The 27,391-nt window shown below is 43.2% G+C and overlaps 1 protein-coding gene across 1 annotated transcript in view; it reads right to left on the bottom strand.

Moving 5' to 3' along the window:
• Window positions 1-458: 458 nt before the first annotated feature.
• Window positions 459-27,391, bottom strand: part of PPP1R14C (protein phosphatase 1 regulatory inhibitor subunit 14C) — an 81,367-nt gene continuing 54,434 nt past the window's right edge. The window contains exons 2-4 of the mRNA XM_045842512.1: window positions 21,737-21,820; window positions 20,393-20,425; window positions 459-2,071 (exon numbers count right to left, since the gene is read on the bottom strand). Of these exons, the coding sequence (XP_045698468.1) occupies window positions 1,997-2,071; window positions 20,393-20,425; window positions 21,737-21,820 (192 nt within the window). The 3' untranslated portion in view covers window positions 459-1,996. The remainder of the gene's footprint in view (window positions 2,072-20,392; window positions 20,426-21,736; window positions 21,821-27,391) is intronic.

Here is a 27,391-nt window from a genome sequence, read left to right as displayed (position 1 = left end):
GTGGGAGAATCAGAGGCCTTTGGGGAAGAGCTTGCTCAGGCTTCATGAGAGGACCATAACTTGGACAAATCTAAGGAAAATCCTGCAAATCCTCGATTTTTCTATACTTTCAGGGTGCATGCCACTAACAGTAATTGAAATGCCTGATTAATTTGAAATCTCGAGGGTTTGTATCAGATTGGTCAAGGGTCGTTTTAATGAAAGGAAAGGGGCACGGCCTAGGAGAGGGTTGGAATAGAAGGAGGGGGGCGGGACCAGGTGCACAGAGCTCGTCCCGGGTTTCCCGCCCAACCCAGGGGTGTGCTCCAGCTCCTTTGCTATTCTCAGGGGACCGCTAGGATCAAACACCTGAAAAGGCAATGCTGCACAGAGCAGCTTGGGACCCTCCCCTGCAGAGCGTCTGACCGACTCACGTCAGCAGGTGAACGTGTTTTGTTGAGGTGAACAGGTAAGCAGAGTTGTAAGCAGCTCCATTTATTCGGGTAAATAGCTTGTCAGGAAATCATTGGTAAACATTACAAAATTAAATAGGTTTTCAAAAGCTTGCCAGTATACAGAAAATTCACAAACATAGTTCTTTTAAAAAATAAAATATGTTCGGAGCACCCTTTGATAGACAACGCCTGACCCCTGTGCTTGGACAGGGCCCCGTAGAGACATCTCACCACAGGTGGGGTTTCCGTGGGGAGGCAGCGGGGCCCTCCTGGGGGGAAGGGAGAGTTTCTGCTCTGACCTTTGACCCCACCCACGTCCATCTGAAGGTAGAGCCTCCCCCAAGGAGCTGGTGTATCATTGAGAGGGGCAGGGCAGGTACCCCAGGCTTAGCTCCAAGCAAGAAGACCGAGGTGCAAAGTTAGGGCCAAGAGCCAGTGTCCTCACCATATGCTGCTGAGAGAAGCTGGAAACGCAGTCTCCACCACGCTTCCCAGCCAGCGCACGCTCCTCTATCCGCTCTCCCGAGAGAAGATGAAGCTTTCCCACCCTGCCACCGGCTCACCACTCCATTCACCCCCTCGGGTCAGGTGCTGCCCAGGCACAGAAGTGACCAGAACCTACTTCTAAGAAGGAAGATGCATCATCTGCCGACTCCCTTAGGACCTGCTTTCGTGGAGAGAGGACAAGACACAGTACTCGGTTGAAAGCAGAGGATTAATTGCTACACAGTGCTTCCATTTCCCGTTGCAAAACACTGCTCAGATCGCATGGGCCCTTCTCTAGAAATCCTACTCGTTCTTCAAAGGAAGGGTTCCTGAAACTCGAAAACACCACAAACGAGGCAATAAGTACATCACCTGGCAAAGCATCCCAATGAATGCAATAATATAAAGTCCATAAATTAAGCCCTTGACCAACTGAACATTTCTGTAGTGCAGCTCACTCAAATAACGGATACACTGAATTCTTTCACTTTGGTGCATAAGGTGGAAGTCGGAGGTCAACAACACTCACGCGAAGACTACCTAGTCACCTCTTCAAAAGACGTGTGCGGTGACGCCCAGCTAAAGGACAACCACGCGTTCATTTCATCAGCGTGAAATAAAACTCACATCTACGTTGGAACTCGGTCGTGTGTAGATACATATTAACGTATATACAAGTAGGAGAAATTCGACATCTGAGTCCAATGAACAACTGAAGATAAAAGGATTATGAAACTAGTTGTAAAAAAACCGTCATCCCTGTATAGGTAGGCCCTAAACATCAGATTTCTCGAAGAAAATCCTGCCTGGCCCCGTCCATCCTTGGAAGTCTGCCTGGTTTGATAATCGCTCGTTGGGCCGAAACCAGAGTCGTGATATCTTTGCTATTAAAATAGTACACTAATAAAACCTTTAAAAACAAAAACACTCTTGAATAAGTGTCTAATAGATATGCATCCCCCCACCCCAAAAAAAAGTTCCTCGTAAGGACAACTATTCTTTAATAAAAGTCCTTGTGAAGTCCAAATCCCAGGACCTGGTCCTGTTCTCCAGGCAAGTTCTGCCCTGCGCCAGAATCACACAGACTTCTTCTGGGGGGGACTCAGTTTCCTCATGCCTCTGATCCGAGAGAGCAGCTCCTTGATGAACTCCTAAAAGAGACCAGAAGAAATTAATATGGGGGGGGGTCCCTCTATCACAATTAGGGTTTACAATCTGCTTGAAGTAATGGATGCCAAATGAAGTTAACCTTCGTTGATGAGTTAGTAAGGATGGATTCATCCCAACTGGTAAAGTACAGGAGCTTTTTAAACAAATGAAGAGCGCTTAAATTTCATACCGCAGTGCCTTCTAACTGCTATATAGATGCTGCTGGGTGTACGATGGGTTTATGTGGAAAATTCTGTAAGTCAAAAGTGCACTGAATACACCTAACCTACAGAAGGTCGTAGCTTAGCCTGGCTGCCTTACACATGCTCAGAACACTGACATTAGCTATAGCTGGGCAAGGTCATCTGCCTGCTGATGCCCGGAACCACGAGAGAGTATAGTACTGCATATCACTAGTCGGGAGAATATCAAAATTTGAAGTAGGGTTTCTTCTAAGTAAGTTTCACTTTCGTAAAGTAAAAAATCATAAGCCGAACCTTCATGAGTCCGGGACGGCCTGTACACTTCAGGGAGAAAACCAGGCTGCCTTCACTCATTGACATTGTCTACTTGGCCCCTGCAGGCAGGCATATGTGGTTTGGATCAATGCTTCCAATCCTTTAATACACCTTTAATCCGAGCCTACAAATCACCCAGGAACATGTCAGCTCTGATTTAGTAGGTCTCAGCTGGGGCCTGCAATTCTGCTTTTCCAGCCAGCTGCCAGGTGATGCAGTGCTAGTCTCTGCACCACATCTGGAAAGCAAGGCTAGACCAGTGGTTCCTGAATTGGAGCATGCACCAGAATCACCAGGGGGCCTTGTGAGAGCACAGAAGGCGGGGCCACCCCCGGAGTGTCCCATTCAGCAGGTCAGCGGTGGGGGGCCTGAGAACTGGCACTTCCCAGAAGCTCCTGGGTGATGCCTATGTTGCTGGTTCTGGGATCTTACTGAGAACCACTGGTCTAGACCACAATGAGAGTCTGGTTTTCTCTTTTTACTGCAAATCATAGTTTAAAAAAGTACAGACGTTTAACATCACAGTCTAGTACATTAAACACACACCTAAAATAAAAATTTTAAGAACAAACACTATATACAATGCACTCCATATTTTCTATGTATTCTAATTTCACTGACCAGGTAATGCTGGGGAAAACCCGCTAAAATGATTCTATGATGTATGGATGAGAACCCAAAGACTGAAGGACAGTCTAAACAGCTTTTAGTTACATCATCATCCCATTTTACAATGTTTGGTATCAACTGACAGAAAAATTTAGTAAATTAGCAATGAAACACATTTTACAATGCTTGTGGTCTTTTTAAGGGCAATTTCAGCAGGTGAAGAACTTGGAAGAGAAAAAAAACATGCCCATAGGTTGCCTCACTCGTAATGAAATAAAAGCCATAGTTTGAGCTCACACACACACAAATATTTAGCTGCTTAAATAAGTCGCATTTCTTAGATAATAATTACTTTTAATTATTCCTATTTAGTGTTTGTCAAAGATGAAGCTGACGGCCAATCAGACCTTTTGGTCAGCAAGTGACAGCCGGTGAGTGGCAGAAATGAGCAAAAGTACTAAGAGACCCTCCTCCCCATCACGGATGGCCTCTGTGGTGACACAGCCCTCGGATGACCTCCTGGGCCAGTCACAGCCCTGGCCACGGGCTCCCCGCTCCCGATGATGCCTGCACCTACTCTCTGGTCCACGCACAATGAGCTCGGATAGTTCATATTTCATTAGACACCTCTATTTCCCTTTCTAGTCACCTTTTTTCTAGTATAAAAGTAATATGAGCTTTTCCTAGATGACTTGGAAAATACAAACTAGCAACAATTACCCCTCAGAATAAATCACTGTTAACCTATTTTCTTTTATGGAACTCTTTTTTTTACCGAATCAAGATCTTACTATCCTTTTTTCCCACTTAGCATCATGCCAAAGCTTTTCCCGACAACATTAAATTGCCTTTCTAAAAGTTAACTTTAATGGTAATACAATCCTTTATTGCACAGATTTCTACAATCTGCTTAATTCCCCCATCAATGGATATTTGACTGGTTTGTGGCTTTTCAAAATTATAAACAACGCCACTGTTGACATCTTTGTGTATCAGTCTTTGCCTTCAGTTTGGATTATTCCCTTTGGAGAGCAATCCAAAAGTGGGTCAAAGGACAACAACATTTTAATCACCACCATTTTTGTTTTATTTTTTAATAAAGATTTATTTATTTACTTTTAGAGAGAGGAGAGGGAGGAAGAAAGAGGGAGAGAAACATCTATGTATGAGAGATACATCAATCAGTTGCCTCTCATGCACCCTATACTGTGGACCTGGCCTGCAACCCAGGCACATGCTCTGACTGGGAATTGAACCCATGACCCTTTGGTTCACAGGCCGGCACTTAATCCACTGAGCCACACCAGCCAGGGCAAGTCACTACCATTTTTCAACTTGGACAGAATGAAATCTGCATGAGGAAAAGGAGACCCTATTTTACATCTCTTAACATTATTGTATCTAACTTAAAGAATTTTCTAGGATAAAATAGTGCCAAATATTCCCCCTGACAGCCAGTTTCCATTTTGAAAAGTTAAGTGCATTTCCTATTGCCCCTTTTACTATGTGATTTAAACAACACGTACTGTGTTGCACATACAATTTCTAATTTTGTGGTTTTTGGAATCTGTTACTCAGCTGACTACTGCGAGAAGTTCCTGTATTTGAGTGTAGATTTCCTTTCTCTTTTTTTTAAAGCAAAAGTCAAAATTACAAACTCTATCATTTATCTTGGTAATAAGGCTGGTAATTTTTTCTTCACTATTTTAATAACATTTTTCATAAAGATCATTATAAAAATAAAGACTTAAATCATATAAGGACTAATGTTACCTAAACTACAGAACTTTCTTCTTCAAGGCAAAAGCAATTTGGTAATTTAAATCAAATTTCCTCAAAATGTTCATTATAATGTGTATAAATCTCAGTGATTAAAAAGTTAAAGTAAGTAACTCATCTTATACTTATGATATGTTAACATTAATGAGTTTCATTTTAAAATTTATATTAACATAATTTATATGTCTATAACTTAATATAGTCTATTGTGCATATTTTAAACTGTTCATTAAATTTGCATAATGAGGTACTCAGCTAAGTAAAAAAAATGGCAAGATCAATATTTATTCTCCAGATAGAAACTTGACAACACCACTTGCAACAGAAGGATTTTGTTGATTGCAGATGATTCACAAAGAAAATTCAAGGATCTCTAACCAAAACTACGGGTTGATAAGCTCTTGGTTCCTATTATTCAAGAACACTCTATATTTGTAACAGCAACACATCTGATTGACTTCCAAAACAGATCACTCACACTTGGGTTAGGGACCCTCATTCAGTCAGAGAAGGGCTGCCCCTTCAAAGTGAGTTATGACCTGAATTGACAAAATGAAGCCAGTTTGGAGAAGATCTGGGGGCCCAGGTCATGGCGCATGTGCAGAGGCCTTGCAGAGACATGCGTGAGAAAGTGGGCATTCCTGGCAAAGAAAAGCCCAGGTGAGCATGGTGAGAGCCTTAGTGGAGATGCTGGGGCCAGACCGCTAGGGCCTCCGTGGACGCAGATGGTGAGAGGTCATTTCTGGTGCAACGGAAAGCCACCAGTGGCTTTCAAGGAGAAGAACGCCATCTGGTTTGGGTTTTCAAAGATCCCTTTGGCCGCTGTGTGAAGAATGGTTTTGTGGAGACAAGTGTGAAAGGAAGGGCAGGCTGGAGCTGTCGCAGTGGTCCCAGCCAGGGATGCCGGTGGCTTGGCGTGCAGTGGGTGGAAACTGAAATGGAAATCAGCGGGTGGATTTGGGATCCATTCCCGAGGCAGAGCCAGGAGATCTTGCTGGTGGGCTGAGTGTGGGGGTAGGGTGCAGTGGAGGCTGGGGACAGGAAGGAAGGGAATTAAGGACTTTCATCATAGGGATATTAGGAGAAAGGTGGTGGCATTTGGTGAGACTGGGGATAACTTCAGGGAAAAAGGGTTTGCAGGTATGAGATGCCTGCTAGACCCCTGAGGGGAGATATCACGGGACAGATAAATGTGACTTTGGGCTTTGGCTCACGGCTGAATGCATTCATCTGGGCCCCACCAGCACCTAGATCAGTGGCTTTTAGCTAGAAACAAACAAACAAGATGAAAATATTACATGTGACCCACACATAGTTATAGCAACCTAGAAGACAGAGATATAAGACAAAAACAGAAGTTTTGTGGAAAAAAAGATAACTCTTACTATATGTAGTACCTCTTGATATTTTCCAGTCTACTTTATTTTGGCGAAAGTGGGGGGGAACCCACAGGCCATAACCAGCTAATGGCTCATCATCCGTAGTTTATAAACAATAATCTAGACCAGCGCTATTCAAAACAGTAGGCCTTAACCACGGGTGTCTATTTACATTTAGGTTAATTAAAATAAATAAAATTTAAAATTTACTTCCTTAGTCATACTCGTCACATTTCAAGTACTCAATAAACACATATGCCTCCCGGCTACCATAATGGACTCTGCGAAAATAGAACATCACATTGTCTCAGGAAATTCTATTGGATAGAGCAGATCACAGTGCTCTGAATCACAGGACTAGACGCAAAACGTTGGAGGAAAGCATAACCAGAGAGGGAAGGAAGGCCAAGACCAAGGCCAGAGGCCCTCTGACAAGTGAGATCTGGTAGAGCAGTTTGAGCCAGCAAAGGCTGGGAAAGAAATAAGGGAGAGAGGTGGGGAAAACCCAAGAGAGTGTGCTGTTAAGAAGCCAAAGGAAGTGTTGTCTAGAAGGCTGTCTATTGTTTCGGGAAGAAAGACATGCCCAGTACAGTCAAGATCTGATAAAGGCCGGGTAAGTCAAACACAGACAAAGCTATTAAACTGGCAACAAGGGGCCATTGTGTGTCGATTGGGGTGGGGAGTAGAATTGTGCAAATGACCGACTGGCCCCAGCTACTATGGAGGCAGGTTCTGGAGGTTTTCCTTTTGGCCCCTAAAAACTAGCTGACCTGGGGAAGGTGGGGAAAAGGAGGAGCATTTGGGGAAGAGTGGAGTCTAGGATGCTTGTGCACGTGTGCGCGCGCGTGCGCATGAGCGCGATCAAAGGGAACACACATTTCCAGTGACCTTGGAAGCCTGACTTTGCATAACATGCAGCCGCCTGACTCACGAGAGATTTCTAAGAAAGGAAGAAGCCAAAGCCGGTCTCTGAGGGGACCTGGCAGCCGCCGTGGAAACAGAAGGTCCTTCCTCGCTCTGCAGTCTCAGCCGTGCCGCACTGTCGGAGGGCTCGGCACACACGGCAGAGGCCACGCTCTGCCCTGAGCTCCCACCCCTCCATCCCTCCTGGGCCCTGAGGCGTTCAGCGTCCACCCAGCTCCCGCCCGCCACGTCTGTGCCAGAGCGGCAGATGGACACGCGTTTCGTAATTATCGCCAGAGCCAGGCGTCTGGGAACCTTCCCTAGTCACTCCGAGTGGTTCAGCTGTCACCCTCATTGAGGCTCCTGCCCTGCTCAGACGAAGCTGGCCCCATCAGAACGCAGGAAAAGCAGAAACCGCGGCATCAATGCGAATCGCTGCTTTGTGCATAAACCGCATTGGGCCATTCCGTCAGCTTTTGAAGTCACACAAAAAGATAAAGTAAATGGACATGACGTGGTAGCCCTTTGATTAGAAATATTTTCTGACAAAAGAACTTTTGAAAGGAATGTGGAAACCGCTGCTCAGTGACCGGTGTCACCAGCAAAAGTAATCATATAGGTCATGCTGGCTCCCATAAAGTGTGCCCAACAGAACTCTGGATGCTCAAGCTGCTTTTCAAAGAAAAAAAAAATTACCCACTCCCTCCACAGAATACAGGGTGGAGCGAAGAGAAAGAGCAGGTGAGGGTTCTGCAGGCTGAGATTCACATGCATCAGCAACTTCTCTCTGTCCTGTCTCCTCTTCGTCACCCCAATCCACACACTGGCCATTTCCTTAAAAATCCATATTCACAGGGACCATCTACTCCTGGCCTGAGTCTCCTTGCTGGATGACAGCAAATCGAGTCAGCTTGCAGTCCTCCCACCCCAATGTCACTTTGTGTCACTTTCAGGGGCACAGCATAGCGATTAGAAAATCATATACTTTACAAAGTGGTCCCCACTGTGTTTCCAGGACCCACCTGGCGCCACACAGGGTTATCACGATATTATTGACTACATTTCCTGTGCTGTTACTTTACATCCCCCTGACTCTTCTATAACTGCCCATTTGTACTTCTCTCTTTTTAAAATATTTTATTGATTATGCTATTATAGTTGTCTCATTTTTTTCTCCCCTTTATTCCCCTCTGCCCTGTACCCCCTCTCCCACCATCATTACCCTACCTTAGTTCATGTCCATGGTCATACATATAACTTCTTTGGCTTCTCCATTTCCCATACTATTCTTAACTTCCTCCTCTCTATTTTGTACCTACCAGTTATGCTTCTTTTCCCCATTCTCTCCTTCCACTTCCCTGCTGATAACCCTCTATGTGATCTCTATGTCTATGGATCTGTTCCTGTTCTAGATGTTTGCTTAATTTGCTTTTATTTTTGTTTTTAGGTTCGGTTGTTGATATTTGCGAGTTTGTTGTCATTTTACTGTTCGTATTTTTGATCTTCTTGTTTTTCTTAGATAAGTCCCTTTAACATTTCATATAATAAGGGCTTGGTGATGATGAACTCCTCTAAGTTGACCTTTTCTAGGAAGCACTTTATCTGCCCTTCCATTCTAAATGGGAGCTTTGCTGGATAGAGTCATCTTGGATGTAGATCCTTGCCTTTCAAGACTTGGAATGCTTCTTTCCAGCCCCTTCTTGCCTGTAAGGTTTCTTTTGAGAAACCAGCTGATAGTCTTCTGGGAACTCCTTTGTAGGTAACTGTCTGCTTTTCTCTTGCTGCTTTTAAGATTCTCTCCTTGTCTTTAATCTTGGGTAATGTAATTATGACGTGCCTTGGTGTGTGCTTCCTTGGGTCCAACTTCTTTGGGACTCTCTGGGCTTCCTGGACTTCCTGGAAGTCTTATTTCCTTGGCCAGATTAGGGAAGTTCCCTTTCATTGTTTTTTTTAAACAAGTTTTCAATTTCTTGCTCTTCCTCTTCTCCTTCTGGCACCCCTATAATTCAGACATTGGAATGTTTAAAGTTGTCTTGGGAGTTCCTAAGCCTCCCCTCACGTTTTTCAACTCTTGTTTCTTCATTCTGTTCTGGTTGAATGTTTCTTTCTTCCTTCTTGTCCAAACCATTGGTTTAAGCCCTGGTTTCCTTCCTATCACTATTGGTTCCCTGTACATTTTCCTTTATTTCACTTTTCATAACCTTCATTTTTTCCTCTATGTTGTAACCATACTCAACCATTTCTGTGAGCATTCTGATTACCAGTGTTTTGAACTCAGCATATAAAAAAACAAAATAAAATAAAATAAAATAAAATAAATAAAATAAAATTAAATTAAATTAAATAAAGAAGTACCAATGGGACTTTACAGAAGAGTTGGGGAAATGTAAAGTAACAGCACAGGAAACCTAGTCAGTGGTAGTTCCACTTCTCAGTGCCTTCACCTCTTCCACCCCGCCCCCAGACCACACATTTTATGCAGCTACTTGACACTTCTTCCAAAAAGCCTGACATTGAGCAGGTGACTTGAGAATGAGGCAAGTTGTGATCAAGCAGAGGAAGAGAAGAATCTTTTTAAATTTGAGACATAATGGACATATAGCATTAAATTACTTTCAGGTACATGTACACAACATGATCGATACAAGTATATATTGACATAATCACCACAAAAATTCTAGTTGACATTCGTCATCATGTGGTTACAATATTTTGTCTGTGGTGAGAACTTTTCAGGCCTCCTCTTTTAGTGACTCCCACACAGACAATACAGTAGTAACTACAGTCAGCACGCTCTGCAAGAAGAATTTCTACATCCAAGGAAGTTTAGATAACAGCAAACCCACAATTACTAACAACCACACCTAAAATAAAACGAAAAGAAACTAAGCAAACAACTAGAACAGGAACAGAACCACAGAAATGGAGATCACATGGGGGGTTAGCACCAGGGGAATGGGAGGAGAAGCGAGGGGGAAAAGGCACAGAGAATAAGTACCCTAGATGGTAGGTAGAAAATAGACAGGGGGAGGGCAAGAATAGTATGGGAAATGTAGAAGCTAAAGAACTTATGATACATGGACATGAAGTAAAGGGGGGAATGTGGGTGGGAGAGGGTGTGCAGGGTGGAGGGGAATGAAGCGGGGGTAATGGGACAATTGTAATAGCATAATCAATAAAATATATTTTTAAAAATAAGATAAAATAGAAAAAGAATATAAAAAAAGTTTAGATAAGTGAGGACAATGGAAGGGTATTAGGTATCTCTTAAAACATGACAGCAACCCTGAAAGCAGTTCCAAAGGGCAGAATGTCCTCACCCGAAGAACGTGCTAAGCATTCGAAACCACACTGTAAACTTTCATCAGCCTGAACATTCAGTACGCACAGGAGGCCAGAGGGGTAGGCAGTGAATCAGCACCAATGCACACAGCTCCAGGCAGTCCCCAGCCCAACCTGACACTGGGATTTGCTCCCTGCAGGCACAGGCATTCAGCACCATAAGCACCATCATCACTCCCCACGGAGACATTTAATTTCTCCCCTGTTGGGGAGGGGGCGGGCAGTGTTGTTTACCGTGGGAGAGGTGTGTTCGCTGACCGGGCACACCAGAACTGATCCTATTTTTCATGATCTGCAAAAAGGCTTATGAATCTGTTATGGGTCGGGGTTTGTGCCAGCTGTTGGTGTAATCACTTCTGCCAACAGAAATTCCTGCAGGTCTTAACTGCATCCTGGATGATCTACACCCCCACCCCATGTCCTTTAACTTGAAACCACTGACACTGTTTTGTCCATTTATTTTCTTGACTATCTGCCTTTGAAGATTAATTTGTTCTGCTGCTGAGAGCAGTCCCCATAATCCATTTTAGAGATTCGGACCACTGCTCTTAGGCTAATTTATTTTGTACCCAAATTCATTCTTCATTTGTATGCAGAACAACAGATCCTTTGCCCTCACCGTATTCAACCTTACAAGGATTTAATTCTTCACTTACTAATAGGTTTCTCAAAATCCATACACTTGCAATTCAGACAAGATAAAATAAAATCCACACAAGTAATCCAACCAATGCAAATAATCAATGGAATTAATTCAGCAAAATTATAATCTCCCACATCAAGTATCTCATTATCAATGAGGGGCAATAGCATTTGCAATGAATACCTCCATCTTATCTAAATAAAAGAAATCCATTTGCAAACTGTTTGAAATTTGGTTTTGTGACTCCATTTGCTAAAAGATGTAGAAATTTAAAAGTCATTTATGGAAGTGCCCTCAACTCATATGGTTTCTTCTGTCTAGATAAGCCTAAACACAAGAAGAGAATGTGGAGCATTTAAAACATGATCATTCCTTTTGAATTTAATGGAGGAAAAAAGGCCAAAATCAATCACAATCAATCCTTTAGAAATGCTAACCTTTTTAAAGGGCCACCTCCCTTTAAGGCCTACATCCTCCTCCATCTCTTCCTTAAAAAAACAAAAGTCATTAATTACTGGAAGAAAAGCATTCCAAAGGCAAGATGCACGTGGCTCTTCCTACAATGGCATCTCTTTTTTCGTATGTTACACCACAATTATTGTTCTCAGCATCTCTGCTATTCTCATGGTCCTCCTGCTTCTAAGGCTGTGGAGTAAGGAATTTAACCTTGCCCAAGAAGAGATCTGGTTTTTGCCCTCAGCTCCTAGGAGGCAAGCTCTAAGGCCCTGGAATGTCCTGCCTAATGAAAGTGTCTTTGTTTACCTGGGGTCTTGGGGCATGCAAAACAGTCTCACGATGTGACTCAGGATGGGGGCTTTGAGCCGTATGGTACTAGCTCAACATCTGGAGGGGCTGCACACTCGAGGTTACCGTGGGCAGTCAACCATGACCCTGAGGCCAAGCGCCAGTGAAAAGTGTGAACCTCCAGGCTCAGGTGAGCTCTGGTTGGCAATGCTCTCTACACACTGCCACACACCATCGCTGAGGGTCAACACTGTCTTTGACCCCACTGGGTGAGGGCAGCAGGAGGCTCTGCATTTGGAACTTTCCTGGACGCGGTCCCATGAAGCTCTTCCCTCGGCTGATTTTAATCTGCATGTAGCCTTTGTCTGTAATAAACCGTAACTGTGAATATGACAACTTTCAGTGAGTTCTGTGGGTCCTTCTAGCCAAATATGAAACATGAGTATGGTCTTAGAGACCTGTGAACTTGCAGTTAGTGTCAGAAGTGAGGATCGTCCTGTGGCTGGTTCCCTGCCTCTGCAAGAATGCTGAATAAAGACCAGGAAATAAATGCAGTTTTGCTCCATAACTACATGCCTTTAGCAGCCTTAGCTAATATTTCTTGGTTGATTTTCCTTAATTAAGACAATCTTTTTTTTTAGGCTTTATTTATTTATTTTTAGAGAAAGGGGAAAGGAGGGAGAAAGAGAGGAAGAGCAACAACGATGGGTCATCCCTCCTATGTGCCCTAACCAGGGGGCTGAACCCGTAACCCAGGCATGTGCCCCGACCAGAAGTCAAACCGCTGACCCTTTGCTTTGTGGGACGATGCCCAAACAACTGAGCCACACTGGTCAGGGCAGTGAAGACAGTCTTGATCAGGTTTATAAATGTTCCCAAGTGGAGCTTGTGCTCACCTAGTAAGAATTCAGAGAAAGGCAGCAAGAAGTAGGCAGAGCACAGGATGTCAACCTGCTCGTGGGTCCAAATGCCAGCTCCAGCACGCCCTGGCTCTTTTTCCTGTGCCGAGGAGGCTGGCATATGAAGAGCCCTAATTTAAGTGTGTGAGCAGTTGGCATACTGGGACCAAAACCTTTTTGGCTACTAGGTAAGTTTACTCGTGTTTCTGGTCAGTAAATCTCACCTGCCTAATCACACAAAACATAATAAGGCTCTCGGAGCAAGTGGCTACAACCACGCAAATGGCATTTTCATCTGATTGCAGTCTTTCTCTGGAAGCTCCCACTTTTCTCACTATTCAGAAATATTGTTCTGAAGGTTGTATTTCAAGTCGCTAATCTAGCGTCCAGGCTCTATTCCTCGCCCCAACCCAACACCATGCTCTCTTTGGAGGAAGCCCCATGAAGGGCAAGATGGAGAGGCTCCGCTGTGTGCAGACACTCAGACCCACTAAACTGGAGTTCAGTGGCTGCCCCCTGGGCTTTTTCCAGCGACTACAAATGCCCTAAAATCACATTCTGTTAAGCAATTTGGTTCCCAACTTAGAGAACCATGGGAGAAGCTGACATTGCTGTCCTTTTATATCCTTTCATCTTCATATTCTTTGAGCATTCCAATTCTGACCGTAGTTAACTGTGGCCTTACAAGAGATTGTTTTCTAAATGGACATACAGCCCTGGCCAGTGTGGCTCAGTTGGTTGGAGTGTTGTCCTGCAGCCAAATGGCTGTGGGTTTGATTCCTAGTCAGGGCACCCATACCCAGGTTGCGGGTTCAAACCCTGGACCAGTCATGGGCACATGGGACCCCCAAATCCGGGTGTGTATGATTCCCTTATTGGGGCACCAGTCCCAAGTCTGGGCATGTACAGGAGGCAACCAATCAATGCTTCCCTCTCACATCGATGTTTCTCTCCCTTTCTGTCCCCCCTCCTCTCTCTCTAAAAGAAATGAAAAAAAAAAATGTCCTTGGGTGAGGATTAAAAAAATTAAATAAAATGGACATACAGATTCACTGCTTTATATAAGTCCCTACATTAGTCACAGGTATGTACGGTGTTCAACAACCATTCGTCGAGCAAGTGAATAAAAAGAATACAGCAAAATGAAAGCCAAGCCTTGTCTCCCCAATCACCCACACAGACTCTCTGTGTTGTAAACACCCAGTTCGTTTTTTTCTCTCCTCTGCAGCTGACTCAGTGAGCAGGGGCTGCGGGTACTTCCACGCACGCATCAACTCAAGAATACCTGAAATGGGTGAACGTGCTAAATGGATGAAGAGCTTTAGTGATCAGGAAGAGTTCAGACCAGTCGCCACCAACGCATGTCAGAAAAGTGAGATACAGTCACCATGACACTAAGGCAAAAAGTGGGAAGTCTGCCTTCCTGCTGCCACCCAAGGCAGAAGAGCAAAGCAGGCCCGCCTCCCCAAATTCTTAGAAATCACAATCAGCATCATCAGAATCACTGAGAGTTTCAGACATCCCTTCCCTGTACCTTCATGTGGCCATGACATTTTTGTGACCCGGCAGATTACAGACACCCAGAACACAATTCTTATCACATCCTCCTGGATTTAATCTCCTACATGAACCGCTGATGTGCCGTATTTTACTGTGTATAATGCACACTTTTTTGCCCAAACTTTTGAGGGGAAAAAATAAGGATGTGCATCATACACGGGTTACATACCCATGTACATTATACATGATTACATACCATGGGTATAATAATGGGTATAATAATCCCGTGTATAATGTGCTAAAAAACATGGGGGTGTGTTATACATGGCAAAATACGGTATGTCAAGTTACACACTTTGATTGCTAGAGGGGTAGGAAATACCCGAACTTCTATTTCACAGAAATGGAACAAGTGCACAGAAAGAAAAATCTGGTCTTTATCAGAGAACAATGGCACAGCCGCTTTCAACTACAAAAAGAGATTTCTAAAAATCCTTTGATTGCACTGGTAACTCCCTCAACAGATGCCCTCCATAATCAATACATTTTCTGTCCACCATCCCAATACAACGGAGGCGATCTTATGTCATCCCGAGATTTGAAAACCATGCAAAGTTAGAGTGAGAAGCAGGAAAAGAAGCTCCTCCCCATACTCGCGGCCCTCATTGCTACCATGTGCACTAGGCTGCTGCTACGGATATTCCAAATTCAAGTACTAACCTACACAAAAATACTCCTTTTCATCTTGTGTTACATAAAAAATACCCTTTTTCTACCTTTAACTCAGCCCTCTTTTAATACCAACTACATCAGAAATGGTATTCACTCAATTATACTGCTTGTTTCAAAAAGTCCAAGTCTGAAAAAATTGACATGTCACACACTGACAGTCTGGAAAGCGGGAAATCACAAGTACTTTTTTTACTAGTCCACAACTTCTGTATATGACAGAAGGTCAAAAGTCAGTTCCATTTTCAGTTTTCTGAGGAAATCCCATACTGTTTTCCATGGTGGCTGCACCAGTCTGTATTCCCACCAACAGTGCACTAGGGTTCCCTTTTCTCCACAGCCTCACCAGCACTTGTTTGTTGATTTTTTCATGATGGCCATTCTGATAGGTGTGAAGTGGTATCTCACTGTTATTTTAATTTGCATCTCTCTGATGCAAGTGAGAGAAAGTGATGCTGAGCATCCTTTCATACATCTCTGGGCCCTCCATATGTCCTCTTTGGAGAAATATCCAAAGTTCAGGTCCTTTGCCCATTTTTTAATTGGATTGTTTATTTCCTGGTGTGTAGTCATGTGAGTCCTTTATATATTTTGGAGATCAAACCTTTGTCCAAGGTATCATTGGCAAATATATTTTCCCATATGATTGGTTCCCTTCTCATTTTGCTGATGTTTACTTTAGCCATGCAGAAGCTTTTTAATTTAATGTAGTCCCATTTGTTTATTCTTTATGTCCCTTGCCCTAGGGGACATATTGGTGAAACTGGTAGATTTTTCAAAGTCTACTCTTCACTTGAATAATTCAAGAACATCATTGTTGGTGAAGTTTGGCATTTTGCATATTTACTACATCATGGAGAAGCATTACCTTATATAGAGCCAGATTAACTAGCATGTGTCAAGCTTCATGTTACCGTATTTTTAGGACTATAAGACGAACCTAGGTTTTAGGAGAGAAAAATAGGAAAAAAAATTTTGAAGCAAAAAATGTGGTAAAATATTTGATAACCTGTGACCCCGCTCTACTGCCAGCCCCCACACAGTGAGCCAGGTAAGCTACATTCGGATTATAAGACGCACCACCCTTTCCCTCCCAAATTTGGGGTGAAAGTGCATCTTATAGTCTGAAAAATACGGTATGTGTTTTATTTTGCACCTTGACTTCTCCATCAATTATTTCACTTAGATGAATTACAGAGCTTTCCTAGGTTTCAAATCCCCTAACTGACAACAATAGTGTCAACCTCATAGCTTTGTTGTGAGGATAAAATGAGTTAATACGTGTGATGTGATTAGATTGGTGCCTAACGTGTACTTAGTAATGGTTTAGCAATTTTATTGTTGTTGTTACTATCACTGAAATTATTATTATTGCAACTAGTCCTTACTAAAATCCAGGGAGGTCATTATTAGTTCCATCTTTCAGGCTTGGAGAGGTTGAGAACAAAGTCACACACACTGAGTACTGGTGCCGGCAGATAAGACTCTCGATTCAAAGTCTGGTCTTCTTTCTACCTCCCGCCCTGCCTCTGCAATAAGACTATAAAAATGTATCTGAATCATCAATGACATCTTCCTTATGTTTCTAACTTCAAATCAGCATAATTGTATACAAAATCCTTTTGATCAAAAAAAAATAGCACTCCCAGAGAAAGCTACTTGAAAAAGAGCATCACTCATTATTAGGTATTCAGTTGAGATAGGACAAAATCCTTTAATGTCCTGAAAATATTACTGAGTCACGTAGCTTTGGAAAACCAGCAGGATGGAAAGAAAGGGTACACGGTCAGCAGTCAGGGCCTTGGAGTTAAGTCCTGGCCTCTTTGCCCACTCCTGTGAGGCCTTAGATAAGTTACCCAAACTGGTCAAGTGATGATCATGAAGATTAAGTAAGAGAGTGCTCATTACCACATTGTGAACTATAGAGCCCTGGGAAAATAAACGTTATTTTTCAAAATCATCACAATCCAGGTGCCAGTAAAATTGATTTCTTATGAACATCAGTGCAAAGGCAAAATTATCCAACCTTTTCTGAAATGATCCTTTAATAGGCAGATACACTTGGCTGAAAAATTGGGGAGAACAGGGCTCATTCAGGTGAGAGCTTGAAAATGACTTCTTACTGCTGCCTGGCTGCAGAGCCAATCAGAAGAGAACGCAGTAAGTCCAACCTTTCCCACCTAAGTAACCAAAACATGAACTTCTCTATCTAGAAGACCAGAAGAAAGGGGAAATAAAAAGTGAGTAAATGGCAGGTCTATACCTACCAGTTCAGCCTCACTCTCAGCCATAACCCTCCCATCCCACATTGCATACTGTCATCAGCATAATCTTATTATTCTTTGCCTAACCCTTCACAATAATTTAATATGATTCTCCAAATAAATAATTGTTTCAACTCTTACATTAATTTCCCTCAACTGTAAGTAAAGAAGCTCTGTTTCCAAAGAAACTAAATGGCAATGCTCTCCTGCCTCCTTCCCATTCTTGGTCCAGGAAAAAAAAGAAAGGTCCAAATAGCAACATTTGAGTGGTCCCCTTGCTCCATACTCACATGCCATAAAAAAGTCTTGTCTGTAACCTAGTGATCCCATAGGGAGACCCACCAATGGACAGGCTGTGCTCACACATGCAGATTTTAATCAGCTTACTGGCTCCCTAACACTCAAACATGAGTCCTCTCCTAAAAACAGCAAAGACAGATGAAAATGAACAGGAAAAAAAAGGCAGATGCAGAGAAAACAGAGACAATGTAGAGAGCACAATATTCTTAAAATGCGAAAACAACAAGAAAGAAAACATCTGATTAATGTCCTAAAAGAGAAAAAAGAATAAACTGCATTGAAGAAACAAGAAGAAATACTAAACCAAAATAATGACCAGAGATCAAGAAGGAGCTCTTCGATATAAAAATAAAATAGCTGAAATTTTAAAATAGCAGTAAAAAGGCCAGAAGATAAAGTCAAGGAAATATTTCAGCAGGGAGAACAAAAAAAGATCAAGAAGATGTAAAACAAAATAGAAAAGTTAAGAAATTAGACACTCCATCCAGAAGATGTACCATCTAAATAATAAGAGAGTGAATGATATAGACTTCTAAAGAAAAAAATAATACAACTTTTGAAAACCTGAAAGATGTGAATCTTCAGACTAAAACAGCTTGCAAAATACCCAGCATATGAGTAGAAAAGACCCACACGAGAGCATATCATTATAAAATTCAAAATGTGGAGAAAATCCTAAAAGTTAACTGAAGGGGGAAAACAGGCCACGTTCAAATAAATGTCTGAGGATAGAAATGGCATTGAACTTGTTAACAACAGAAGTACTACAACAATAGAGTAATGCCTTTAAAATTGAGTTTTAATAATAAATTTTATTCTGGAATTCTATACCATCCCGACTATATTGATCAAGATTTATTTTCATACATGAAAGGGTTCAAAAATTACTTTTTGTGCATTGTTTCCCAAAAAGCTACTGGGTGATGCACTCCAACTAAATTGAGGACGCCTGGGATTTAAGAAACAAAGCATCTAATATAAAATAGCAGTAAACAAAAGTCTCAGCACAGTAGCTACTCAGTAAATCCAGAGAACAACTCCTCCAGATTGTTGCACAGGAGCTCCAGAAGGAAAGTCTGGAGTGGGGGGAAGATAATGATGTGTTAGAGCATACTTAAAATTCACTATTACATGTTTAACAAAGATACTCAAGAGTTCAACAAAAAATAGCATGAAGACAAAATAAAGACAAGGTAACTGTTGACTCCAGGAAAAACAAAGGGTTATATAAGAAAGGGGCCATGGTCATATCTTACTGTTTGGTTTAGCAGTGAAAAACATTTGTTTAAATCATAATATGATTATACTTGACTATTAATAGAAAATGCTAAATAACTTTACAAAGGAGATGAAGGGAAATAAGTTGTGTGGAGAGTGAGAGGGCCGCCACATTTCCCCTTAAGTCATAAATGGAAAAAAAAGAGTTGCAAATGCATAGTTAGAAATATAAGAGTAAATAGCAGGGAAACAGCCAAAAGTGTTGTTACATAGAAACATATAAATATAATAGATGAATATGAGGTACATACCTCTAGGGAAGGACACTGATGGGCGGGAGAGGCACTGCTATTTTTTCTTTATAAGCTAATGGTATGTTTGACTTTCAAAATTATGGTTATGTTATGACATTGATTAAAATATATTTTCATAACTAAAATTAAAGTTAAAAACTCTATAACTGCAAGACATAATCAATATAAATATAAACCAGAGATAGTATGCAAAAAGCTCAAATAAGTAGCAAGTGGTTGCAAACTAAATGATCATAAAACATCCCAATCATTTAAATCTTTTTTTTTTTAAAGATTTTATTTATTTATTTTTAGGGAGGGAGGGAGAGGGAGAGAGAGAGAGAGAGAGAGAGAGAGAGAGAGAGAGAGAGAAACATCAATGTGAGGTTGCTGGGGGTTATGGCCTGCAACCCAGGAATGTACCCTGGCTGGGAATCGAACCTGGGACACTTTGGTTCCCAGCCCGTGCTCAATCCACTGAGCTATGCCAGCCAGGGCCCAATCATTTAAATCTTAAACACTCTTCTAAAAGCAAGCTTTCTCCCCACTTTGTAATAATACCACTTCAAAAAAACAGAAGTCCTACCAATAAATAGACTCCAAAGCATCTGATGAATCTTCCCATTTCTCTTTTACCAATATTTTCATAACTGATCAAACCCTTAATTCCTACACTGTTCTTTCAGGCATTAGCATATACATTCAATGCTTTGGTCTAATCAAATTAATATTCTTTGTTTTTCACATTAGTGTTTATACACTTAGTAAATATCCATACAAAGCAAGCATAAATTATTGGAAGTATTCTTCCAAGAAAAGCAACTGTTCAATTCTGAATAATAGAATTGGCTCTAAGCTTTTTAAAAATACATACCTATACACTATGAGAATGTATTCTCCAGTTACAAACCTTAGACTTTTACTAAAATGATTCCAAAACCTCTCACAATTACCTTTGAAGTTTGGCTTTTACATAAAAGCAAGCATGAGATTTCATTAGCTTTAAGTCTTCCTAAACCAGGCATGTGTAGGCTTATAAATAAGGAAGGTAGTCCTATTCAAACACAGGCACTTCCCTTAGGATAATAATTGCTACTTAGTATGGACTTAAACCCATTTATTGCGGTTTGGCTTTAAAAATAGACAAGCTGATTTAATAAAGAACAACTCAAACACGGCATTTAGGAAACATGATTTGTTTACCTCGGTTGGTTTGTAGCAGTCTACGAGAGCTTCCTAGAATGAAGCACACAGAAGGTAAGTTTTATTGTTTTAAAATTCAACTGCATTTTAAAAACGAAATTCAAAACTATTTCATCTGCAGAGCACTTCTCTAAACATGGTAAATCAACATTTCCTATCAACTCCCTAGAATCACACTTTGTATCTTTGGAGGGCTAATGGGTGCTGAAATGAAGAGTTGTGTCCTTTCTATGCACAACTGCCGCACCCTCTCCAGAACACACACACACACACACACACACACACGCACACTTTCCTTTGGGCTGCCAACTTGGTTAATAACAAACTGGATAGACTTGAACTGAGACAGCCTGTAAAAGACGGTGACAGTCACACTGGACAAGGAGGGGCCTGGCTGGGAACCAAAAAGGATGACCTAAAGCCCCTTTCAAGTTCTCAGTTGTAGGAAAACTTTATGTCATCACATTCTGTATTGAACGGATGCCTGCTTTAATTTTTTGACTTTCATCTCTCAATTAAATTTACTCACAAGGGATAATCATTACACTGAGACTGTTCACCACTCAGGGGACATTAGTAATTATTAACACATCAAACACACTAATATACTAAAATGTGCCCCTTGATTGCCTTTAGCGATCATTTGCCACTGGTCACAACCGACAGCTATTAACAGTAATTATCGGTGAACATTAAAAATGTTGGCAAGTCCAGAGGTTTATTGGTTTTAGAAACTCCCAAACACAGATTTTAAAATGATAGATTTCACCCCCTCTGGGAAGGAAAATAAACAGAGCCTTACTCTGGACCAAGGAACCATGAAACACCTCAACATCCATAGCTGTACCGGAATGCTACCAGGTAAGCATACTCTAACAAGAGGTATTTTATGAAACAGAAATATGTTGTAAACAACCTTTGGTAGAAAGGAATGTCATGAATGATATAATCCACAACTTAGAGACCGGAGTCCTGGGTTGCGACACTCCAGTTCTAGCTTAGCCCTTCTCCTTTTCAAGCACCTGTGGGGCTCGCCGCCTCCTCTGGCAGATGGATCTCTGGAGGCAGGACCAGCTCGTCCTCTCAAGAAGATGAGGCTGGACAAATTCATATCCATAAGGTGCTTCGGGAACTGCTCATCATCGAGAACCGCTTTATCATCAGAGGTGTGTTTCATGAGGGTGAACACCTAGCATCCTATCACTTTCCTCTCTGCACACTGCTGTTGCCCGAGAGCTGGTGCACACACCTCCACAGGCAGAGTCAATGCATGCCGAGATCTGGAGACCCAGGTGGAGTCACCTCTCTATGGCCGGAAGGTTCCAGATTTTGAAAGCGGCTTACCCGTAACTTTAAAGCTCTCTCCTCTTCACTGTCTGCATCGAGAAGGTCATCAATGTCAATTTCTACATCTGGCATTTCTTCTTCCTGGAGGACAAGTGGAAGGCATTCTATTTAGTGAGAAACTACATTGTACTGAACCAAATTAGTTGCGTTAAATAAATTACTAGATCATCCATTTAAGGGGGTTGACAATGCAGGCGGAAGGAGAGACTAAGAGAAGGGGAGGGAAAGGAGGAGAAGGGAGGGGAAATGGGAGAAAGAGAGGAAAGAGGGGGAAGGGAAAACAAGAAGAAGGAGGGAGAAGGAGGGAGAAGGAGAAGAGGGAGAGGAAAGAGAAGCAAGCGGGTAGAGGGAGGAGGGAAACAAAGGAGGATGAAGAGCCACAAAGCAGTAAAAAATAAAATTTCTACTCTGGCAGAAACCTGCAATTCCGAGCACACAACAGGGGTTGATCGTCAAATCACCGGGAAAGCAGTGACCGTAGTGGTTTCCTGACCAATGGTCACCTTTCTCTTGGTGTCTGTACTGACCTTTGATCTTTTTCAGGGATTGAATAACTCCTTTTTGGCTCTGGGTCTGGCGAAACCTTGACTCTGCCACAGGTTTCTGAGGCTGAGCGCTTGGGTGAATCTCACCTGAGCCCTGGCCCCAGCTGCTGGCTCAAGAGAGGACTCCTGACCCAAGTGAAATCAGTGAGGGGCTCTAGAAATAGAAGCTCTTCGGACAGAAGCGTTTCTCCTCTGATCTGAGAGGGCGCCGAGGAAGCTCTCAGTTAGCCTGGAAATTGTTAGCAGTCGTCATGACGACCATAGAGGAGTGATTCTGACTCCACAAGGGGCGGAGTAGGAGAAATGAGAAAAGAAGGTTCTGGATAACGCCACTGAGGCACCAAGTCAACACTCCTCTAAAGCTGGCATATTCACAAGTAAATCCCTGTTATTATTTCAGCCAGGATGACTGGGGTTTAATATTCCCGAAACTAAAGGCATCCAATCCAGAAAAGAGGGCAAGGAAGTCCGGCTGGAATGTGGTAAAAGACCTCCCTGACTGGACTCTGTACTTCCACTCCAAGGTAGAAGTTGGCTGCTTCCCATTTCCTGTTACCTGATCTTCCCCATACCTCTGAGAATGTCCAAGTCAAACCACATTTAAGAAAGGCTGTAATTTTCCACTTCACCTCCCCATTACGTGGCAGTCACTTGCATTCCAGCCCCTCCAGCCACAGGGATGGGCGAGAGGCATCCACAGAGGTGAGAGAGGAACCTGTGTGGGGACACCTGTGCGTTCGCCTGGCTGAGCCACTCCGTGTCAGCTGCATTGCCTGGTCTTCGGGGCCAAGTCTGACTTTCTGAGTCTTTTCTTTCTAGTAAAGTACACTCATTACGTAATAGTGCTCAACCACTTTTCCTCCTGTTCCAGCACAAAAGAGAGGACCCAAGTGTTTTGAGGAAACCGAGGAATATGATACACTGTTGTAAAAGAATAATAATAATTATTATTATATATTATTATTATAGATTATTATAAATATATATAATCTGCCTCTGGTTCTTGAAACATAACTAAAACCCTATGAATAAGAGTGCTGGGAGAACTTTTCATTCTAACACTTACTTCTTGACCTCAGTTCCTGACACAGAACTCCTAAATTCCTTGTAATTTCCTGGATGATGGCAGCGTCTTTTGTTCTAATAAGGAGACTCTTGGCAGCTCCTGGGCAGGGGCCGGCCATAGGAAAGATCACACCATGATTAGAAGGTTGGAACTTTCCACTCCACCCTTCATCCTCCTGGGAGGGAAGAGGGGCTAGAAAGGGGGTTTTGCTAATCAATCATGCCGATGTGATGAGGCCTCCATAAAAATCATGAGAGAATGAGGTTCGAGGACCTTCTAGGTTGGTGAACACATCTACGCGCTGGGAGCAGCGGGTACACTCAGCTCCACAGGGACAGACGCTCCTGTGCTGGGGACCCTCTGACCCTCACCCTGTGAACCTCTCCATCTGGCTATTTGTCTTTATTGCATCCTTCCTAATAAGCCAATAAAAATAAGTATTTCCCTTAGTTTAGTAAGTCATTCTAGCACATTACTGAACCCATGGAGGGGGTCATAAAGAGCCTCAATTTACAGTTGGGGGGGGTCAGAAGTATAGTGGACAACTTGAGACTTGAGATTGGCCTCTGAAGTGGAAGCAGTTTTATGGGAACAAGTCCTTAACTTGTGGGATCTGACACTGTTTCCAGGTAGAACTGAGTTGGATTGGATTGGATTGGATTGTCATGTGGAAGACGAACACAGTTGGTGTCAGAAGTGTGGCGAGTGTGGGAATAGTATGAGAGTAAAAGAAAAATGTAGAAGTGTGTTTTCTCACCGAACTACCCTCAGTAACAGTAACTGCTGAAGGCAGGTAGTAGTAGTAGGCAGTAGGCATAGGGTTCTGGGAAAAACACTGTCTTGAAAACCTCAAGTGACTCATTTGGTGTCTGTTGAGAATTTCCATTTAGATTGTTTGGTTAGATATTCAGTGGTATAATCCACTTCAAAACCAGTATTTATCAACGTGTCTTTGGTCTCATCTGCAAAGTTCTACCTAATAGAAGAAAGGTTTTGTATCCATTAACATAATTTTTGTATTTATAATTAATTATCATTACCTATTAACAAAAGCCAATGGTATAGAAATAGGAAGGTTTTTAAAAAGATTTTATCTATTTATTTTTAGAGAGAGGGAAGAGAAGGAGAAAGAAAAGGAGAGAAACATCCATGTGCGTGAGACAAACACTGGTTGCATCTCGCACTCCCCCAGCCAGGGACCTGGCCTGGGATAAGCCCTGACTGGGAACTGAACCAGCAACCTGGTGAGTGGTTCACAGGCCAATGCTCAACCCACTGAGCCACAACAGCCAGGGCAAAAGTAGGAAATGTAAATATTTGATGAGCACAAGGCTGAAGGGTGACCTCTGCTCACGGTTCCAGCGCCGGGCAGCCCGAGCCAAAGGCCAGCTCTGCCACTCACTCTCGGGGTGACTCTGGTCAAGAACCTTAACCTTTCTGGCCTCGGTTTCTTCGCCTATAGAAATGGTAACAACTACCTCATAACATTGATGTTTACATTAAATTAGCTAATTGATATCGAATTCTTAAAACAGTAGCTGGCACATCACTAAGACTTCTTGATTACTGATTGTTGTTTCTTTACTATTGTAAGATGTGTGATCCCTATTGAAAAGCTCAGATAAAACAGAGGTTGGACATATAGTAGAGAGGCAGCCCTAAAATCCATAGTCTTACTAAGGCTAAAATCTCCCTTTAAGAAATTAATAAGTCAGCCCTGGCTGGCGTAGCTCAGTGGATTGAGCATGGGCTGCAAACCAAGGTGTCACAGGTTTGATTCCCAGTCAGGGCACATGCCTGGGTTGCAGGCCACAGCCCCCAACAACCGCACATTGATGTTTCTCTCTCTCTTTCTCCCTCCCTTCCCTCTCTAAAAAATAATAAATAAAATTTTTAAAAGAAGAAATTAATAAGTCTGACAAAGAGATGACACTTCTTGCTGAAGAACTGTGAGAGGAGTGAAAATAACACACGATCACCAGACGGCCCAGGACATCAGAGGGCCGTGCAGGTGTGAGTATGCAACTGGCTACGAGAATATTCCATGGTACCTGCCAGGCCCGCCCAGTCAGTCTGCCCCTCCCACTGGTGGTTTAGAGCTGCTGTTTCATATGAGATGACATTTTTAAGCCCTGCTGGGGGACGGGCAGGCAGGTGGGTATAGATGTGGCCTCCTTAAGGGCAGAGGATGGTGAAGGAGGCCGGGAGGATCCCAATGCTCCACGCCTTTGTCAGGACACCGTTGAAGACCACAGTGAATGTGAGTGCTGCTTCCCGCCCTCCTTGGGTGCCCGCTTGCCTCCGTCCCCCCAGGCCTCCCCCACCGCCTGCCCCTAGACGCACTCAACTGACTTTCTCTTCCTGTGTCTGTGTGAAACTGCGGCTGAAAGGAAGACTCATTTAGAGAGAATTCAAAAACACAGTGTTTACCACTATCACGGTGTAGAGAGCAGGACCGATAAAATGGCATTGCTCTGATCAAGATAGCATAAAGTAAAAAAAAAAAAAAAAGATAGCATGAAGTCTCAAACAAAGTGGAGTCACTGGTGTCGACCAAGATGGCTGCTGGTCAGCCATGACCCTTTGGTTCAAGAGGGGAACGACCTAAGTCAGATCAGGCGCATCTGGCAAGGAGACACACTTAAGCTATCTGCACATGTAATTAGAACAGCTGTGTCTGCAGAGCGGGACCACCCACATATGGGCTCCTGGGGAGATGCCCCACTTGCCAGCAGGGGTGTCAAGCAGAATAGCCACGTACCACCCAGAGGCTTCCAGGGAAATTCTACACTTGGCATCAGAGGTGCTAAGACATTTATCAAAAAGACTCAGAAGGGCGGAGTGCACCACTTTCACGGTAAAACTCAGGCAGGCTCCAGACACTGCGGGGACAGCCGAGCTCCACACCCGAGTGCTGCCCCACGCCACGCTGATCTCCCTTGGCATCGGCCACTGAGGCCCTGCCCCGCTGGACTGAGGACTTTGTCTGCCCTGCTGCCCACCTAGCTCCGGAGACCCTTCCTTGCAAGATGCTGACAGCTCCCTTGCCCACCGTGCTGTCTCCCGGACCCGCAGACTGAGACTCTGGGACTTGGGCTCGTTATTCCCCACTGGTTGCTGTGTGTGTGTGTGTGTGTGTGTTTTATTTCTCTTAGATTGTTAGAGCGTGAGTAGGATATTAATGTATGTTGGTGGTCTTCTTCTAGTGAACCTGCATCCAATAAAAGCTGAGTGAATAGCAGAATTACTGTGTGTGACTCTTGTCTATTGCGCGGTGCTGGGCTGCTCAGCCGGCAGCTGGCTGAGCAGTTACCTGGCTGACTTATAGGAAAGACTATCATGAACACACACTCGTGACACAGGGGTATCAGATTTCTCACAGTGAAAGGATGCATGGGAACTGAAAGACCATCTGAGACATTCACTAGCTTGCAAGACCCCTGGCCGCCCGTGGGCACGGAGTGCAGCTGGGAAGCCCCGGTGCGGAGAAATCAGTTGCGGCCCTTCCCAGCCACAGAGGCTGAGGCCATGACCATTGGGCCTCCGGAGGGGAGCCTCCGACATTGTGTGTGCCTTCCAGAAAACACAGCTCCAGGTCAACTCACCTCTGCATCAGGCCACAATGCCTACGTGAATGGTTCCTGCTGACAAGGTTCACCAAAAGCCTGGCTAAGGGAAGACTAGTTTCAGTTACGGTCATTTCAGTAATATCAGTAATAGTCATTTCCCTGCTCCTCTCTTAACCACTCCTCTAATGACACTGAGCAGAGGAAGATAACTATACAAGCTTCCCAGGGAATCACAGGTAAGGGGAACTCCATGTCTGCGCTTCTTAAAATAAGTGAAACAATATATAAATAATGCCTTTCTCAAAACAGCACAGACACGGGTTTCCCTGCCGACATTACTCAGTGTTGATGCCCTACCAAATTGGATCAAAGGGGCTTTTACTTGTGTGGCAACATCAAGTCCCACCCACGTCCGAGAAGGGCCCGGCCCGGCAGGCAGTCAGGGCCGTTCTCGCTGGGAGCACACGGCTCC

This window comes from Phyllostomus hastatus, unplaced genomic scaffold, assembly GCF_019186645.2.
Source record: "Phyllostomus hastatus isolate PE091 unplaced genomic scaffold, TTU_PhHast_1.1 phas_contig_40, whole genome shotgun sequence".
In the NCBI taxonomy this organism is placed as follows: domain Eukaryota; kingdom Metazoa; phylum Chordata; class Mammalia; order Chiroptera; family Phyllostomidae; genus Phyllostomus; species Phyllostomus hastatus.
The sequence above is the reverse complement of the archived record's forward strand: the minus strand, read 5'-3'. Positions and strand labels throughout refer to the sequence as shown.